This window comes from Ammospiza caudacuta, chromosome 3, assembly GCF_027887145.1.
Source record: "Ammospiza caudacuta isolate bAmmCau1 chromosome 3, bAmmCau1.pri, whole genome shotgun sequence".
In the NCBI taxonomy this organism is placed as follows: domain Eukaryota; kingdom Metazoa; phylum Chordata; class Aves; order Passeriformes; family Passerellidae; genus Ammospiza; species Ammospiza caudacuta.
Genome location: NC_080595.1, coordinates 75,038,124 through 75,059,056, shown reverse-complemented (window position 1 = coordinate 75,059,056; position 20,933 = coordinate 75,038,124). Strand labels below are relative to the sequence as shown.

The 20,933-nt window shown below is 40.2% G+C and overlaps 1 protein-coding gene across 1 annotated transcript in view; it reads left to right on the top strand.

Moving 5' to 3' along the window:
• The window catches only part of KLHL29 (kelch like family member 29), a 145,770-nt gene that overhangs the window by 67,812 nt on the left and 57,025 nt on the right, over nucleotides 1–20,933 (top strand). The window contains exon 4 of the mRNA XM_058802019.1: nucleotides 6,428–6,566. Coding sequence (XP_058658002.1) covers nucleotides 6,428–6,566 — 139 coding nt within the window. The remainder of the gene's footprint in view (nucleotides 1–6,427; nucleotides 6,567–20,933) is intronic.

The window sequence follows — 20,933 nt, the reverse complement described above, 5'->3', positions numbered from 1 at the left end:
ATGTGCAGGAGATACCCAGAACCAGTCGAGCATTTTCACGTGCCTTGGGTGCAGGATGGTGTCCTGTGAAAACTCCATAATGAACAGAGACTGGGAGAGGAGGATTGGGCACACCAGTATCATGTGACAGTATTTTGCAACTCCATCCCAAGCCTTAAGCAACCCTGGCTCTTTGCAGTGCAGTACAGTACAGAGTGAGAGAGAGTGCTTCACTGTTTGTCTGCCTCCCCCATCTCTCCCATAAAGGATCCTTGCACAGGCAGTCCCAGCTTTCTTACGCCCCTTCTCCTTCTGCTCTTGGAAAAGGAGTTCAACTGAAATTGAGATCCAGTAAGAGAAAAAAAAAAAAGTGGAAGTATTTATCTGCAACAGATTAGTTCTCACCTTCTGCAAAAAAAAAAAAAAAAAAGAAAAAAGAAATGACTGTCTGGTCCCAGCTAATTATTTAATCTGCCTTGGAAATCCCTGGGGAGAGACAGAACATCCTACATGTCCAAGCACTCAGAACTGGTTGGGTTGTGCCTGAGACAGGCTCCAGGTAACTGAATGTATAATCTTCAGGGTCCAGGAAGGAAACTGAAGATCACGGGGGTTCTTCCCCAGAGGGTGGTTGAGCACTGGAACAAGCTTCCCAGGGCAGTGGTCACAGCACCAAGCCTGACAGAGCTGAGGAAATGTTGAGACAATGCTCTCAGGCACGTGGTGTGATTCTTGGGGCTGTCCTGGGCAGGGCCAGGAGTTAGACTCAATGGTCTTTGTGGCTCCCTTCCAACTCAGGCTATTCTATGACCTGTAACATCCTCATCTGATAGTGATTCTCACCAAGCTTCACTTATTTCCCTTTCACTTTTCCTTTCAGGCCAAAAGAGATTAAAGGACCTATTCCTTACCCTAAGTCCCAAGTAAAAAGCTGTTCTCCAGAGGTGTGTACTTGTCTTCACATCACAAGAAATATGATGTAGCTGATTTTTGTATTTGTCAGCTGGGAAATAACTAACTCTCATGCTGAACATCATGGGATACCTTGAGGGGTGGATGATGTTCATCGTGGTCTGCCAGGCCAGGGTGTCTGGAGGAGTGGAGAGCAACATCAGCCACGGCAGTGCCAAGTCTGTCTGCTTAACTTCATCAGCCTGGCCTAATGAGGCTGCTGGGCATGGAGCTGTTACCTCTCTGCAGCTGCTCCAAGCCATGTATCAACAGCACAAGGGTGTATTCAGTAAGTTTTTGGGGTTCTCTGCAGGCTTTGGGGTTCTCTGTGTGTCTGTGGATGTTGTGATGAGAAGGACTTGTCAAAGTGGCAAAAAATCCTGCGTTCTTGTGTGGTTCACGTGGGAAGAGTTCACCATGGTAAATTCCTTTCTGTCACTCACAGCACCTGTTTGGCTTCTAGATCTTTGCTTCATGATTTAGTTTTTTTATCTATCCCTACTCTACCACTATAAAAATAAGCAGGCGTGGGCAGTGCTGGCACTTAATGGTTAAAATTTTTGTTTTGCATAACTAGAGCATAACCTTGGGAATTAATCTCCATGCTTATTAAGAGAAGAAGGTAATTGGATTTTCTTCCTGGTAACTTTTCTTGGCTTTCCCACATTTTCTGTCCCAATCATGAAAGCATGAGGCTGTGTGAGCAAGCATTGGTCTCTTGCACGTTCCTCACTAGAATAATTACTGATGTTTCATCAATTACCCTTTGCAGTTTTATAGAAGGTTAGTTTTCCCAAGTAAATTGTTTTAAAAGCTATTTGTAAAAATCGTTCTTCCATATTTTGTAGCTCATTATATTTTAGTTCTTGCTGCACTCTTTTAAAGCTTTATCTACTAGAATTTAAGTAAAGAGTACTTTATTAAAAATGCAAAGAAACCTGAGAGCTTCCATTGTACCATGGGAATCTGCATTAGAGAGGGTCTTTAAGTATCCAGTCTTCACTGTGCTTAAAATACTGAATAAATAAACTTTGGGAATAAGTTCCTTGTTCATTTTTTATTTCTGATTATAGATAATTTTTTTTAAATACTGTATAATTTCTTTTCCCTTTACTTGATCTGCACTGTTACACAGTTGTGCTTGGTCCTGTATTTGATCCAAAGCTTGTGGGCTCTTAAGTTTAATTTGTAATTTGTCCATTAATTAAGAGGGTAAGATGTGGTATGATGGCTGAAGCTAGGGAGACCAAGAATCAAAACTTCTGAGTTCTTCCTGATTCTGTTTCTGACCTGAGGAGAGTCACTTACACCTTCTGACCTATAATGTCTCTGGGACTCTCAATATAATTATATTAAATGCCCCCAAGCAATGATAATGGCAAGACAGAAATTGCTCCACAGAGATGTTCAGTTGCAGGTTTCAGGTCAAGTCCCCTTCAGGTTCAGCCACTATGTAGCTCATGTAATTTTGGGGGGTCTCTTCTGCAGCTCTTTATGAAGAAAGTATTCAACCAGTCTTTCACTGAGAATGACTTAGCATCACTAGGGAAGGAGGGGACAGAAAGGACTGGCTTGGTTTTGAAATCTCATTCCAGTGTGTGTGTGTGTGTGTGTGTGTGTGTGTGTGCACACCTGTCAGGAAGGAAAAATCCCTTGCACTAGGGTAGAGCAGTGGCTGTGATTCCCTGAGGAGAGGAAACATCAGTGCTCATCTTGCTGAAACTCTGCACCTTAACTGTCCTTGCACTTCATTTTTGCCTAGATCTCTTAATAAAACAAATAGTCAAATGAGGGGAAAAAAAAACAAACAAAGAAAATAAAGTCCATTAGAACAAAGAAGGGAGAGGAATAAACAATCCAGTAGGAAATTCCCAGCACATCCCTTTTTGAAGGTTTCAGGAAATTCCATTTGTTTGAGGAAATGCTGAAAATTAGGAGGAGCTCAGAAGAGGGCCTGGCAGGAGACAGCTGAGGTCATTTTTCACTGCCAGTACTGCACTGTGTTGTCTCTTCTTTTACAACTCATCGGCAGGCATTATTACCTGGTGAAAAAATTTGTTTTGCAACTCATCCTGAGTCCTCATAAATCATTAATGCCTGGCTAAGCACAGTGTGAGCATTACAAATTCTCTGAGAATGAGGGCCCATTCTGATACAACCTTGTGTCCAATACTAATGCCTGCTAGTTATTTAGTAATACAAAGGAGCCTGAGCGAGGAAGATCGATGAATCAATGCGGTCTCCTGACTTCCTTCTGCTCTCCACCTGCCTCTCCTCTTTCTAGTTCAGATACTGAGCTGCAAAAATTCAGGACAGTTCATAGTCATCTCTCTGTGGGCAACACTATAGCAATTTAGGGGAACAAGGAGGAAATCACAGCTTGCAAATATCTGTTGGGAGAAGAGGACCTTTGGTTTCTGATTAGAACTTATTCTGATTTCTGGGTTTTTGTGAGCCAAATTGCTTCACTGCTCCAGACCTCTTTTCTGGTTTGCATCCCTTAATGAATCCATGCAGCATAAAGCACATTCAAGTGTGTAAAGAGCATAGATGGAAGCTGTGCCCAGGACTGAGTGTAATTAAAGGGTGCTCAGCAAGTCCAAATAATGAGCCCATTACCTGTGGGAGCTGCTTGGGGAATTAGATGCTCAAACCAGCTCTCACAATAGTGGAAGCAGCACGGAGAGCACAGCATCAATAGGTATTGTGGCTGAGCTTTGTGTCTTGTTTTTCAGTAATCTTGGCCACAGTCAGGAGTTCAAGGATGGTCTGTACTGATCTGCTTACCCTGAGCTCACTTCCTAAAACCCCCAGCCCATTCAAGAGTACAACTCCTCTCCTCTCCTCTCCTCTCCTCTCCTCTCCTCTCCTCTCCTCTCCTCTCCTCTCCTCTCCTCTCCTCTCCTCTCCTCTCCTCTCCTCTCCTCTCCTCTCCTCTCCTCTCCTCTCCTCTCCTCTCCTCTCCTCTCCCAGGATCCATCTGTGCAGTTGCTATTCATACAGTTGTGCCCTTTGACCACTGTAATAATTGATCATAAGCTTTAAAAGAGGGAGATGGAATGAGGTGAGGTGGAGATTGACCCTTTGTAAGGGTAATCTTAGACCTGTATGACTTAGTCTTGGATGGAGCCCTTGTCCTGAAAGGCCTCTGCAAGGAAGGTTCTAAAGTCACAGATACAAGAGAAATAGAACTTGAATAGGAACTTAGGAAAAGTGCAAATGGGGGTCAAGGACAGTGGTTGGGTAAATTTGAAAAAGGGGAGAGAGTATCAGAAAGTTTAGAGGGAAAAGTAACAGTCTTTAAGACATGAAATGATAGAAAATTGATGTGAGGAAAATGTCCTTGCTGTAAATGAAAGTGGGAAAATGGACCACGACAGAGAATGGGGGGGAAAATTGTTCATATGTGAAAAGGGACAGAAAAATGCTTCCTCCATAAATATATGCAACTGATAAAGCACCTGCTGCTGGTCCTGTGAAACCAGAGACCTCAGTCACTTTGGCCCTCAGTCAAGTACTGCACCCCTTGTGCCCAAGCCATGCTTGATCTTTGGCTGAGGCCCAAAGTGTTCCTTGTGCAGTGAGACTTCAGGCATCACACCTGCAGCAAAAGCCTGAGATTCCCCTGCACCAGAGTGAACATTCAGATCCCATCTTAGGTTTTGCTCAAAATGTATCATTGTGCTTTACCTCAGCTGAATTTGTTAAAAATAGTCCCTGCTATAGCACCCACAGGACAAAGTGGTTTATTTTCCCCCGTTATAGATCTGACAAAAGCCTGCTGTTATTTCTGTGCCCTCTCTAATGATCTGCTTGCTCTCTGGAGAGCACTGACCCATTTCAGCATAGAATAATTAGCCTTTCAGACACTACTGTGTTTCCATTAAATAGACATAAATGTGCAAGGTGACATTTATTTACTTAGGCCTGAAAAATATGCACCGCAGATGTTGGGGCTTGGGAGAGCTTCAATTTCTTTTCATGAAACAGTTGTATATTTACATGCTTTTGTGTCATTAAACAGTAGTGATTGACTGAAATTATTCCTGTTGAGTTTCCTTGGCGAAGCAGGGGAACACAGGGATTATTTGGGTCTGGGTTTCACCATGAGACCCTTTGGCAGTTTTGGCAGCTCTTGCTCAAGCCTGTCAGTGGCTTTGAGCACAGTTAGAGTTACAGACCCTTGAGGTCCCTTTTACTTCATGTAAGGACTCCATGTAAGGAACTGTTGTTGATTTACAGATCTGTCTGAAGAGGAATGTGTTCAGGGTGTTACACTGAGGAAATGAGAACCTTGACCTATTGCAAACATAAAATAAACCCAAAGTCCTTTAGTATTTAAAATCAGCTCTTCTGTCATCTTGATCACTGGCTTCTGAACCACCAGGCTATTGCCCAGGTGAAAAGTATATTATTCATCTTGATAGCCACTTTAGTCTGCAAAGTTGGAGGGAAGTCTTAGCCTTAAAAGTCCAGGCAGCATATAAAACATGTAGGTTGCCTAGTAGTTCACATCCCCACATGGAGACGTGGCATGCTATCTTTTCATTCCATTAGCACCAATAGGCTCTATAAAAGGAGACATCACGCAAGGTAGGTGCTTTATGGCAGCATGGAAACACTTTCATAGGTTATTTTAATCATTATGATTCTTTCATGATGTGTGAAAGTTGATTGTTGCTGTAAATGAAGCCATTGAAGGCTAAAAAATAAAAATGCTGTGATGGTAAAAATCCTTGGAGTGCAAAAAATAGGAATTGCTATAAAAGGGAGTAATTTATTCTCTGCATGAGATTTCTTTTTATCAAAAGGATGCTTTAAAGCTAATTCTGAAACCTATATAATTGTAGTCTATATAGCTGAGGTATATTGAAAGGTGCATTGATAATTTAGCTAATTTTATATGCACTGTAATTTATATATTATTTAGAAGTGCTATTTTTTATGTTAACTGAGAGGCTTAACACATTTTTACTATGTTAAGGATAAGTTATTTTTGCAGGTCTTGTGGTTTTATTATTTTGACCCATATCCAGTTCATGTTGCATCATAATACCATTTTTACTAATATTATTCTAGTATGTTCAAAACTTATTTCCATTTGGATAGAAATTCATTAGCTCTTGGTTTTGATTATAACAAATTATTTTAACTTTCTGTGATAATGCATTCTCTGTGTTTCTGATTTGCTAATGCTGGAATATTTTATTTTCATTTTTAACCCTTCAAAATTTAGGAATTGTTTTTGCTTTTTTTTTTTTCTGTGTATATATATTTCAGTTGTTTAGACCTACTGGTTCCTGCTTTTTTCTTTTTCTTTTTATTTTAATATGTTATGTTCATAACTTCTGACTGTCTGTGTTGAGCCAATCTTACCAACAAAAATATCAATTATTTCCTGTTTCTCTACTTCTTTACAAAAAAATGAAAAGTAAAAAGTAAAAATAAAAAACTCTTAATGGGAACCCTGGCACTGTCTGTCTTCTCTGTTCTGCAGAAATGTTGAAGGAGTTGAACCAGCAACGCAGAGCGAAAGAGTTTACAGACCTGAAAATTATTGTTGAAGGCAAAGAGTTTGAAGTCCACCAAAATGTTCTAGCTTCCTGCAGCTTGTATTTCAAGGACCTGATTAAAAGGTTTGCCTTCCTTCCAGCTGTGATCTGCTCTGTTCTTTTGTAGGGCGCATTTGTGTCGCTTTTTTTTCCTCCCCTCTCTTGCAGGTTTATGAAGATTGAATCTCCTGTCACAGAGCCAGTAGCCATTCTTTCCACCTCCTCTGAATGTATTTCCAAACTGAGGCTCAGATCCATTTGTTACACATCTGACTCGTACAGTGTAATTATTTCTGATGAGTAGAGGCTGGTTTTGGCCGAAGACAGTGTTCCACCACTGAGAGATCTAAGATTTAAACTCCTCTGCTAATGGTGATTCAGTCCACAACTAAAAACTACTGCTGTCAATGTTTGCAAGGGACTCTGTCACACACGACAAAAGTCTGTGCTTCAGGCTGCAGAAAGCCATCAGCATTCAGGTGAACGGTGCTGAGACATCGTGTAAATAAAGCATTTGGAGTACTGTAATCCCTTCACCCTGAAATCTTTGTTACATGCTTTTGTGTGGCTTTTATGGGCAAAGGGATTGATATTTTTATTATTTGGGGACCTTTAAAAGAAGAAAAAACTGATTAATTTCTCTAGAAAATAATCAGAAATAAGATGATTTTGTGGTCAAAATGTAGCTCAGTCTGCATGTTGGACTAACAGTAGCTTTTTCACACAAACACTTCAGCTTAGGGTAGGTACAGTATGTACATTTTCTAAACATCATGTCTCCACCTTCGCATTTTCCCCCCTCTGTTTCTAGCTGATTGATTCTAAACAGTGCATGATAATCTTTTTTTTTCCATTACATTGATTTTTCAATTTGTATGCTTCATATACTTGCATAGGAATAATTTGGTACTCTCATATTATTAGTAAGTTAGAGCAGCAAGTAGGGAGAAAAAAAACACGAGGATAACTTTCATTTTTCTCTCAATCATCAGCAAATTAATGCAGCTGCTGATTTTGCCTTGCAGTATTTTCCTGAGCAGACTGAGCCTGGACTGTGCTAAAAAATGGGATTAAAGAACATTTTGCTTGCTTCAAATCCTGTATTTAAATTTTGCCAACTAACACAATAGTGACTGTATTTTATTTCAGGATGGCATATTGGCTGATATCTCCTTTCAGTGTATTGTGTCCTTTTGCACAAAGCTGGTTCTATAATTATGGATATATATTACATTTCTATGATATAACTGTACTGACTGCCTTATCAATTATTCATAAAAAATATGTTGGCCTAGGAAGCATGTATTTTCCCCTCTGTAAATCTAATGATTGCTAGCAGTAGCTATGCCAGATCTCTCCTGTCCTTTCTCTTCTGTCTGCTCATTATTATTTAATCGTTAAGGCTACAGTATATGCTTTTCAGGGTAATAAGGAGTAGAGTCTACAGGAAAAGAAAAATTATAGAACCAACTTAGAGAAACAAAATCACTGACTGTCCAAAGACTGTCATTTGGATTTTGTTGTGAAGACATCTGCTTGTGTGCAGAAGTCACCAGGCAGCATCTATTTCTAGAAGCACACTGACGAATGTTGCTGCTTTTTTATTTAGTTATTAAATGGAGATATACGTTAGATTGAACACTGCTCTGTTATGAACTTAGTAAAACAATATAAAAATTAAATTCCTAGATTTTGTGAAAGCAAAAGCCTGGTTTTTAGCATGTATTGTCTTTTAGCTGCCCACATAAGGCTTGCATGCATTACAAGAAAAAAATAGTGGAAGGTTTAGACTGTTTGCTAAACTCACCACTTTTTGCCTTCTTTCACATCATCAGCAGCAATAAATATTCCAGAGGTCAATTTGTGTCCACCATCAGGTCTCTCCATCCCAGTTGCTTTCCATATATAACCTCAGCTGCACACATGTAACCTTGATGGAGGCTAATGGAGTTGCACAGGTGTATCCAAGGCAAAAATGCCTTTATTACTGATGATGATGCTTGAATAAGAAAAAATTCAGCTTGATGTCAAGTTGAGTTTGCAAAACTGTCAGGTGAGAAAACTAAATATTCACCTGTAAACTGAGCAAATGTGTCTTTGCGAGACAATAAACTCGGGGCTATGGGGTGGAATTTCTAAAGACTTGCTTTTTGTAGGATATTTGCAGTGTAAAGCTTTGTCTTTTATAAAACCCCATGGAAGTCAAGGGCTCAGATTGCAAGAGGCACTCAATTTTTTGTGGGATCATGCCCTTAATAATACACAATCATTATAGTTCATAGTTAGAATGTTTACAGATACAATACATCTAGAATCCTCTATGATATTTGTTAGCAGCTCCTTTGAGGCAGCACTTAAAGCTTTATGTGATTTATATTGCACTCCTTGTATTATTGCAGAAATCAAAACAAGAAATGGCAGTTTTTCTTGAAGAATAAAAGAGATCTCTTTATATTAAATATAATAGAAAGGCCATTTCAATCAGTGCAAGCCAAGGTTAAACACTAGTGTCATTCCATCCACAGGCACCGATGTGTCACCAGAAACATCAATGAGAATATGATCTATTCATGAAGGTACTATGTACCTCTATAGAAACATGCAGAAATAGAATCTTTCAGAGTATTTACCTCGGCTTATTATTTGCCACGGGCTGGTTATTATTAACCTCATATTCTGCCATTGATTCCACTGTGTGTTCAAGTTGGTATCTGATGGTAGAATAGCAAGTAGTGTCTCAAAAGAATAAAAGAGAAATGTTCAAAATCAAATAAGATCAATTATTTCCTTCTCAAAATAAAACCAAAATACAGATAAAAAACATAATAGAACTAGAGTTATTGCTCATCTTGAGCAACGCTATTTGATGAGAATTAGTCATAGCAGGGAAGAAAATATGTTATTTTTATTTCTCTGATAAAAAGATGATAGCTAGGTTTGATTGTCCAAAACAATTGTAAAGTTATTTACTAAACAAAATTGGTAATGAGAGTGCATTTTGAAACCCCTTTAGTTTCTCAGAAAATGGCTAATCCTGTGCTGAGCATTCTGCTCCTCATCCAGAAAATTCTCCATTCTATGTGATTTATCTTTCAAATATATGAGCCCTTTTGAGCTTGGTTTAGTCCAGTCCTGAGCCTGAGCTCAGCACCATACCAGGCATCTGTTTTGGAAACAGGTCATCCCTGTCAGTAGCTGCACAGCACTCAAGCCTAAGCCAGAACTTGGTGTTCATCTCCCTCCCAACAGCAATTGACCATGGAAAACAATCTCAGCCCTTTTTAGTGCAGAATCATCTGAAAAGGATCATGTGTATTAGGAACAGCAGGTGTGAAATATTCCTGATACCTGTTCCACATCACTGTGCCCACAAAGGGCAAAAGGTGACATTCAGGGGAAGGGTGAGGATCCATACAGGACTACTGCAGTATAGGGCTTCAGGAGAACATGGATGATAAACAGCAACTGGACTGGGGCACAGTCCCCTAAAGGCCATCTTACATATTTTGAGTTCACTGCCAACCACATTGACTCCAGCCTGTTTGACTTTGCTACTCATGGAATCAGCCATCTTAAAACAACGGCTTAATTTATGATACAGACAATGAAAAGGAGAACCTTGAAGGCTTCCTGAAGGATCTTTTTCTCCTAATTTTGATTCCTGTGTGCAGATCGGGCCCATGGATCAATGAAAGGTGTTTATGTCTTGTGTTAACTCACCAACATTTAGGTCCAAGGCTGGTGTCTAAGGCAGGTCGAGTCTAATCTCACCTACTTGACTGTTACTGCAGTCTGCAGAGAGGGACACAGGCCTGTCCAAGAGACAGGACCTCTCCCCACAAAATAGGTGTCTAAGAGATGAGGTGAAAGAGGAGGCCATCCCCCTTTCCTATAAAAGAGAGAGTGATTTGCATAGACAGTGAACTTACGATGGGCGTACCATTGATTCCCTCAGGGGTCCAGCCTAAGCTGGCTGTCTGGGCTTCTCTGCAGCTGGGAGGAAAGATGGGAATGTCTGTAGGATGATACATCCCATCTCACAATAAATAGCACGATTTGCCTTCTGAAGTGCTTATTTTTCATGACCCAGAGAGAAAGACCAGTCACCCAGCCTGAATCATAGTTAACTAAAAGGACGTGAATGATTTCTTATGGCAACTAGTGGTTTTCTTAATGGCACATATTTATGCTTATATCTGTACACAGAAAAAAAAAAAAGGGAACAGATCCAGATCCATCAAAAAACGCTTCTCCAAAAATGTGCCTCTTGCAGAGCACAGATTTTCTTATTTAAAACATTCTTGGTTTGGGGGAGGAAAGAAATGAGCTCTGTTTTTGTATCTGCCCTAGAAGAAATGGTGGAAGGTCGGTGTGGGTGTATGTAGCAGGAGGAAGGAACGAATGGAAAATCCCACAAAGAGCCATCTTTTTTATTTCCAGCTGTATTTGGGATAGACAAATGCAGCTGCTGAATAACTGGAATTTCTGATATTTCCGTAACAAAAAAGTGTTTCACCGGAACAAATTTAATTTGCTACTTTCTTCTTCTTAACCCAGAGTACTGGGATCTCTACCAAATATGACATTATTAAAAGGAAGCAATTGATAAAAGTCTCTTCTTGGCCAAAATGCTTGCTTTTATAAGCAAGCTTTTACAAGTAGATTTCTCTCTGGTCAGTCTCTAAAGACACACAGATCTTGTCCTACAAGCTTTATCTTTTCAAGATAGATTTTAATGATGCATTCTGATCTTTAAGTCATCTTGGGTGTCTGATTCCACTGGCTTAGAGTAGAAGTCTTAAGTCTTATGTACAAAGAGATTCTGTCACAAGAAGCAGTATTTTGGATGCACTGTAATCTGGCCCAGCTATGTTCATCCTTCTTTTCCTACAAAGCAGACCCAGTGACTTCACGGCCAAATTGCTTTTCCACAATACTCTGCCTTTTTCTCAAGTCTTCAGATTTTTGATTTTCTTTTCCTAAAGTACTCTCTGAGGGCTTGAAGGCAGGGCAGGAGAAGTAAAGCATTTAGGGTGAGAAGACCAAATTCCTCTTGCTTTACACCTACGCAGAAGACGAAGATGTCATTCTGCATTTTACACCATTGTGTGGAAAGGAAGCATTTGGATGCACAACAGAGAAACCTGCCACTATCCATCTGAAACAGCCTGACAAAACTGCAAAAGCGTTTAGGTGTCTGGAAAACAGACTGTCTGGTTTGTGTTTACATTCTAAAAAGCCAAAAGTGAGAAACAGCAGGATGAAAGAAAAATCTACTCTTAGTGACCTCTTCATGTTTTCCTGCTTATTAAGAGTCTTGCTTTTAACTCTGGGAGAGAAGCAAGCAGCTTTCCACATCTGCATACTTCAGCTCCATTGTAGAACAGAATGAATGTGGAAACAAACTATAGCGCATAGTTGAAAACAGAGAAATAGGGAGTTAAAGATACAATATTTGTTTCTGATGCCAGAAGAGGTACCTTGTGCTTAGAGAAAGAGCTCCAGGAGTTTCTGTTAAACCTTTTAGACCAGGAGAATGGGAGGTCACATGGGAGTGTAAAATATCTTTCACCCCTTACTGAAAAGGGGCAGGTGTAAATTGTGCTGTGGACAAGGATTTTCTCTTAAATGAGGTAGTGATAATTGCTGTGTATTGGGCTCAAGATCTTGGCATGGGACAAGCCCCCTGCTCTCAGTGGCCTGTTTCCATGAGTGCTGCGCTCGCTCTGCCTGCCCAAGCAGCCACCTGCCCACCCCTCAGAGCTCCCTGCTGGGCTTCAAATTTCTCAGCTGCCAGACCTTGGGAAATGTGTTTTCATCAGACAAAAATGTATGGTGTTCTACATAAATGAATGGCACTTTACAAATATTCAGTGTTGTTCTGCACTGCCACACAACCCATCCCAGGTGTCACAGCCTGGCTGTTTGCTGCCCCGCACGCATGGCTGTGGATTTGGAGGGTGAGTGGCTCGGGCTGGATGCCACTCTGCAAGGAGGGGCAGAGCAATGTGCCCTGCTCTGAAGAGAAGCCCTGGCAAGGAGGACAGAAGGGCTCCTTTTCAAGCCTTGAGATGCAGCACAGAAAATAATCTGCTTGTAAAATTCTGCCATGATGGCAGCTGTTGAGGCACCGAGCAGATCCCTGAAGCTCTCACTCCTCTTCCTCGCTGACAGCATCTCTGTTTACTGTAGCTGGGACTTCTTGCTCCCATAATTTCTAGACTCAAGCACAAATTCTGCAAATCTTACCTAAGGAATGACAGATTAATCACCTCCCCTGCTCCAGCTCTACCCATCCACGAGCCACCCAGCTGTCATGCAACATCTCTCAAGACACCAGTGCAAGTGACCTCCCTGTGATTGCTTACATCTCACAGCCCTGCCTAGGCTTAACTATTGTTAAAATACTGGGCTGAAAGAGAACAGTTATCTAAAAATGTGCAGTTCAAGATAAATTAATCAAAGAAAACAAAAAAATCTTCCACAGCATAGTAACAGGAGTCATATTCTTGAAAACTGTCATTTTGGGGGCAATTCCAAAAGCCAGTCTTGCCCTTAAATGAGGGTAACCAAATCTCCAACTCCAATTTGCTTGTAGGTAGCTTCAGGGATCAGTAGTTCACTCCTTTCAATTATATCATCAAGGATGAGCCATTGCTGGATTGGAATAATGAATTTGAATTAATATGACCAGGCTATGATCATATCTGATTGTGGTGCCCTCATTTTGCTTGCACAGTGCTGAGCTTCAGTGTCTGAAATACTCACAGCAGTTCTGCAGGGTGGATGGGCTGGGACTGATGGGGTGAGAAGAGCCACGTGCCCTTTCCTGCCTGTGCTGTGGCCATAGGTGAGGTGCTTCATGCCTTTCATTCATTGATGTCTCTGGATCTATAAATACTGTAGAAAAGCACTAGCAACACCGTGTAGCTGAAGGAGAAAAAACCAGTGCCTGACACTGACAGAATTAATTTTAATTACTGTAATACTGATTGAGATCCTTGGGCACTGTCATAATCATAGTAGTAGTAATAAATAATAATGGTGGTTATCATTATTTTATTATTGTTTTCCCTCTAGACATTGCAATGATGAGAAAGAGTCTTGGATAGACTACATAGACAATTACTTGTATAAATTTGACCACATTTCTAAGAAATAGATTTATTAGCTGCATGCCAGCTTTGTGCTAAGCTAGTTTTTGATGGTGTAATAAATATCATTAAAAGAAATCAGATAGGAGTTGAGTAAGGGTTTGAGCTTTAAGGTTGATGAGAATATATTTTTTATTCTGTCAACTTACTTTTAATCTTCCTTCCTATATAATCCCCCAGAACCTGCTTGCATCTTTTATTTACCTTTAACAAATAGTAGCTCTCACCCAGGTTGTTTTGCTACTGAATTAGGCTGCCAGACATACTTGCAAACAAGGTAGATGCCACACTATTAATAAGTTGTCCCAGGTTTTTTGTTTCTCCACTACTACCTTGTGAGACACAGTCTATTCTCAGTCCCTAGGAAGAGTCTAGGTCATGAAACACTGTTCTTCCAAGGGCACTTGCTATTCACTTCTTCATTCACTTGCCAGTCGTTTAGGCCAGCATCTTCAAACTCGTCATCTTCTTTCTTAAATCTCAGCAGGGAGCCAGATTTGTGCCTCTGACTGTGATCCCCGACACCGTAGCCGTAGCGTTACAGGCTGCTGCTGATCCTGCCTTTAGAAATGGTCCTGGCCAAGCATTTAGATTGTATTCCATCAGTGAATGGCATTAAGGGTATATAGGAAACGTGGGACTTTTGTTTGCTTTATTTTATTCTGGCCATGTTGTCCGTGAACAAAAGCATTTGCTCTTAATCCCATTGCTCGTCTTGGTTTGCAATGATCATTTCTGTGATGGTGAATTAGCAGGAGCTGCTGGTGCGTGCCCGAGCTCACAGCCATTAATTTTCCTGATTTTCTTCTGATAGAGCAGGTGCAAACTGGCAGCATTTGACCCTAATAAGTTACACTAGTCTTGCCAGATTTTGTTTGCCTGGAACAAGGAACATTATTTGTATCAACATCCTGATAAAAAGTGAGCAAATGGATTTGTTGGGCAGGTGAATTTTCCTGACGAATTTGCAAGCCTGTGTTTAAACAATGTAATTTATTTAATCTTGTGATTTTACTAGTTCTTTATTGTAATCATACAATAGAACCATTTCAGTACATGTTTTCTTCTCTCATGAGACAGGTGGATAGTGACTGAGGCTCAAAGATAATGTTTATCTACAAGATAGAATAACGAAGCAGAGATTTGCAAGTTAATACATTCTGAGCTCATAAAAAAATTCCAAAAGAGAAGCAATGTTGGGGTGTATTTTTTTTTATCCTGTTTAATAAAACATTCAGTGACTTATGACATACGTATTGCAATGATGTTGCTCTATAAATGTCCCTTCTTGTCATCATTTACATGACTGATTACCTTGCAGCTGCATAAACTTGTATATGTCGGTAAATAACCTATTACCTCAGTATGCACATGTTTTTTGCTGCATGTTGGGGAAATATATGTTGTATGTTTCGGCATCTAAGCTTTTATATCTCATGAACCCATAATTACGATAAATCAAGATATTCAGTACAAAATACAACTTTCTATGTAGAGTGCTGAGTCTGATTTGTACATAGCTGAAGGTTGGCTATAATTTAACAACATTTCTTTTCTGCTTTTTCCAAAATACCTAGACATACTGGTTTTGAACCATTAATCAGTCTGAAGACGATAAAAGAATCAAATAGTGGACAGTTTAAATGCAGCATCATTGCACTCTTTTCTTTGCCTGAAGTTTCAGTGCTTTAAGGATTAAAGTAAAAAGTTAAAGTTCCACAATAAACAAGATGTTCAGTCTAAGTTGTGTCGACTTGAGCAGCAGTTTCTAATGAGCACACAGCTAACAGACTCTTAAGCCTCATGAGAAGCTGTCTACCCCAGTCTGCAGTCCTTTCTTTAGTAATCAAAATAATTTGACAGAGATAAAAAGAAGTAGCTTTTCTTTGGTTAAGTGCTTCATCTTACATGAAAATCTTGGATTTCCTGTTTTCTGGAGTCCTAAATACTGTCCAGGGAACAAAGCAATTTAATTTGATTATTTTATTGTCCTGTCTATCTTGGTAGAAAATATGTAGCTCTCTTATAATGGGAACACAATTACTTTAGGGTAAGCATTTATATTCCTGATTATGAAAACAAGCCAGCAAGATCAGCATGTTGAGCTGATAGGGCAAATCCTGGGAAGATGTTGGGGTGGAGATACCAAAAGGCAGCTGGGTGATGGGACAGGCCATTGCTTTGGTCCATGCAGGGAGGGATCAGCCCCTTCAGTCCAGGGTGGAGCTGGAGCTCCTCCCTGCTGCCAGCAATCCTGCAGCCTCCTGTCAGCTCATACACTTGCTTTTAGTGGATAAGATTCAGATCCCTGAGTTGTATAAAACCCTGACCCAAAGATAGTCAAAGACAACAATTTTTTTCCTTACACTGCCAGAACGAGTGTGTTCTCCTATTTCTTAAAGATAGATTCTGAGTGAAATATGAACAAAATTGAGGTTATATTATGGAGGCAGCTCCTTCCTGCTGTCTCCTGCTGGGAGAAGTAGGTAGTGGCAGTAGGCTCACAGGTGGACCTTGGAGAGGAAAAATGAAACAATTACACACCAAGTCCCACTTGTCCAGGGAAATAACAGTTCTAAGTGTGTCTTTATTTTAAATGTTAATCATTTATTTCAGTGCCCTTTTGGAGCACAAAGCTTAAATATACGTCATACCTCTGAGTCTACGGCATGGTGAGTCATATGGCATCGAATGTAAATAGGTGTCACAAACTCTGTCAGTCCTCCTGTTCTCAACCAGGCAGCCTGGGTGGAAGCTGAACCAACTGTTCCTAGGCAGTAATATACATTTACATAAAATGTTTCACATTTTTCATGTTTATTCTGTGCAGATGGCTCCATTTTGAACATCCAGAATTTGTTTTGACTTTGTGACTGTAGCTTGTAAACAGAGCGTTGGCTGACATCTGCACTGGGTATAGGTAGCTTTTTTGTATTTGATCTAAAATTGAGTGAAGCTGTAGCCAAACCATTAGTCAGTCAAAATAATGTTGCAAGCCAGTTAAAGGCAGCATATCCAAACCATGAGGGAAGGCTGAATGAGAGGCGGTAGCGCTGTCCATAAATTGACAAATTGATGCGCTCGCGGTGTTTCACTTACACAGCTACTTTATCCAGCCTCTCAATGTGGCTTTGCAATTCAAGGCATCTCACTATTAAATGTTTTGAACAGAGTCACACAGACGTTCAGTTATGGGAACGTGTTGATACAAATAATGCAGGAAAAATGCATAGATACTCATCTATTTATAACTCAAGATGCAGAAAACTTCAGTTGCATCACTATTAAACATGAAAGCAGTATGACTGATTCTTGTATGTGTGTATTCCATGTTTGGAAATTATTTTCAAGGACAAATAAATAGAAAAAATGTAGATTTCTCTACTTTTTCTTTTGTCAGTTTCACTACTAGATCTTGCAGATGAAGTATTAGGGTTATTTTTCTTGCTATCAGGTATTTAAACATTTTTTCTCTTTCCTATATATTAGTTAACAGAAAGAGACATTGATTCTGATTTGTTATTTGAGAGTGTAATCAAACCATCTTTTGCTTTTAAGGGCTCCCTGTGCCTTTGTCTTCTCTAGTTGAAGCAATTTAGTTGAAGGATAAGCAGCCAAACTATGTTCAAAGGCATTCACTTGATTTTGTTGGATTTAATTATTCCAGACAATGCAGAATATTTTTCAGTAACTCCCCCCTTACCATTCAGAGCATATCTGTGCTTCCTGCTTATCTGCAGGTTCAGTTCTGCTTGCACATTGCTCAGGTCTATCACCTTGCTGTAGAAATACATGATTTGTAAATCTGAAAGAATTCCCCAACAGCTACCATAAAATTAAGCTGTTAAAGAGCTCTTGGAGCTTGTTTAAATGTAGACCTAAACAAACCTCTTTGCTGTTTAGCTCAAGATAAATCTTTTTAAAAGTCCTGTTCTAAATCACTTCCCAATTTTAATGAGTTTATATATCAGCCTTTGCCAGATTTTTACTGTAGCTTTTCTCCAAGATTATAGCCATGATAAAGTAAGGACTAAAATTGTTTATTATATATTATTCTTCAGAAGCAAAACTTTTTCCCCCAGAGGCTGTTGGGAGAGCTATTGATTTTCTGCCACAATGTGAAATGTGTGACCTTTATAATATGAGCAATGATTACAAGGCCAATAAAATGACATAATTCTGTTTAAACTTTAGAGTTCGCCGGGCAAATAGCAGAATGTGCCACATTTAATGATGTTCATGGACGATAAGGGTGCGTTGACTGGTGAGACTGAAACATGAAGGAGGCAGGCTCTCAATCCCCAAAACACCTCATGTTTGTTTGTGCCAGGAGTTGGGGAACAGCAGTGTATGTACCAGGTAGAACTGTGACTTCTCCCAGCTCTAAAGGCAGGAAGTCAGGGCTTTTCTGGTAACAGACTTCTCTAAATGTTTGCATTTACTGCTGTCACCAACAAAATTCCTCCTGTTGTGACACAGGATGAGCTATTTGGGGAACAGCTCTATATATTGCTACAGATTTTCCCAATTCCACTGCATTTGCAGTTACAGGACTAAATTCTATTCTTGTAATATGGCTTTAGCCACTTCATTGCAATTCCTCTAGAGGAGCTAAGAGAAGACTGTCCCAAATAAATGAATTCTAACTGCACAGGGCATATACATTCTAAGATTTGTGAAAACAAAGAACACAGAAACCTTTATTCAGGCTTTGAGGGGAATGCTTCAGCCTAAATCACTGAAATAATTTCATAAAGAAGTCTATGAAATTTCCCTTTTCAGTGACATCAGTCTGTTTCCTGACATTATCATCTTCTTATCCTTCAGACATTTAATGTTTGATCCATTAGGGCCTGCTTCAGCCAATTCCCTGCCCATTCTCCAGCCTCTACCAAACCAGATCCCTGGCATGGAAGCTGGGGTAGCTGTGATTTCCCTGTGCAGGCTGAGTCCAGCCTGTACTCAGTATTTGATCCAGCCAAACATGGAGCCAAAGGGCTGCATGCTTAGAAAGGACAAGGAAAACAGCACAACACATTCAAGACCTTGCAGAAGCAGGAATAGGGATAATTTTCTTTCCCATTTCTGGCTCATTGTGTAATATCAATAATCTCTGTACCTTTGTATTATACTTGCCGTAAGTGGCTCTAGTGATTGATTAAACACCTTAGCTTTTCTTTGGCATTTAATCAATTGCAGCAGCAGTTTATTGCTCGGTGTATTACAAAGTAAAAGAGATTATTACTTAATTATTGTGAAAAATAGCAGCTTGCAGTTGTTGCTAGCATGGGTATGTGTCTGTGCTGACATTGGTGTCACATCATCCTTTCCTTGCTGCTCCTGGTCTCCACACTGGGTGCGATTGTGCGATTCCCAGTAGATCACGCACTGTCCTTCCCATGGCTGGCACCAGCACAGTGCAAGTAGTGGCATTAAATAAAGAGTTGCTTATGGTAGTCCCACAGTGCAAAGAGCCTGACTCTTGCTTGCTGGGTACCTCCAAACCTCCCTGAAATTTTAGGTGGTGTGTTTGTTAACCAGCCCATGTGAAAACGAGCTCACTGTCAGGTACAAACCACTTCAGGGAGCAATTCAGCAAGAATTACATCGGTACCAAGAGGTATTTGACAGCCCAGAATGCAGCACCAGATGTATGTAAACTGGAGATAAATCAGATATGGGGCATATCATTGGGAGTGTGAGAAAGGAAAAAACCCAACATTTTGCGACATCCTCTTGAGGATCTAGGAAATGGCAACTCTTCTGTTTGCCACCAGAGGATTTCTGCCTCAGATGCAGAATTGAATTCATATGCAAGAGTTCAGAAAGAGTACTGTGGTGTGATAAAGCATAAGGATTTAGGGTAGCATAGACCTGTGCTTGTAGGGTACAACAGGTGTCACGACCAGCATGTGTTCTTAGCATCTACTTGAAGAATAGGCTCTAACCCATCTGTGTTGCCATGAAAAGGGACAGTTCAGTATTTAGAATTCTAAAAATTGCGTTTAATTCCTTGGTTTACTCCTGACTCTGTGATCATAGCCAAGTGATTTAATCTCCTTGTACCTCAGTTTCCTCCTGTGAATGGGAGTAACCATTGTTCACTACCTTAGAGAAAACTAAGAAATTAGGCACTGCTAGTTGCTCCTAATTCACATGAATTAAAGCTGTGCCCTTGACTTGACCAGGGCTGGTCAATGAAGGACCAGTGACAAAGCATCCACTGCAAATTTTAAGCATTTCCCCAGATGATTTAGGTTTGTTGGGGCAGGTGGTTGGGGTGTCATGCGGGAAAAAACATGAACCTCGTGTGTTGTTTACTTTTCCTCTGTGATGGCAGTAGAGGTCTGACCATCACCTTTCTAGGCATCTGTGTGAACCCAGGAGGTTGGTAGTGCTCATGGTAGTCTCTGCTCACGCTTCAAGCTGGCGTTGCCTGTGAGTAGTGATGCTGTGGCCAGTCCGTATCTGTCACGCTGCATCGTGTGCCGGTTTTGTGTCACTCGTGCCATGGCTTTTGCAAGTACTCGAGCAGAACTGGAGCGAGCAGACGTTGACTGTCCAGTGACAAACAAAAAGCTCATGTTTCTTTGAGAAGGTGCTGGATGGTCCTAACCATTAAAAGAGTTTATTTTCTTACTCCAACAGATTTCCCCTCCCCTCCTTGATGTTACCAAATTTATCATCACTTTTGTCTTTCAGGTGTAACCTGTCTTTAGTGTTGCAGACACATCAGCCATGCATTAAGAACTGGGCCCTTACTTTATAATTCAGTATGACTTTCTTTTTGTCCAATAATTTCACAAGCACTAATGCACACTTCAAATGCAGGAGATACTTTGATCCCCAAATTGTTCAGCACTTCATGCAGGAAAAACCATAGGCCACAGTCATGAAACTCCTAGAGGATGGCTGCTGGCTTCCTGTGGCAGAGCTGGTTGTTGTTTTCCCCCCTCTCCCTTCTTTGCTCTAACCATTTTGTCTGTCTAGCTTGTCTTGTATTCAGTTTTCAAAGCAATTGCCATGAAGGGCTTCCTTTTTTTAGTGCCTAAAAGGGAACAATAGATTTTTTAGAATAAGCATATATTATATTTGATATGGCTGTCTGTGTACCACAGATATCATATTGATTATATCTGTAATTTAATATAACATACTGAGAAGTTCAAGCTAAATAGAAATTAGTAATTTTTATTACTATTTTTTATGAAAAGGTCTTTAAATGTATGCTTAAGTGTACATGACATCTAAAATTATTCTAGTGCTGGATTCTTGAAAAAGTAGATGACCTTTTCTC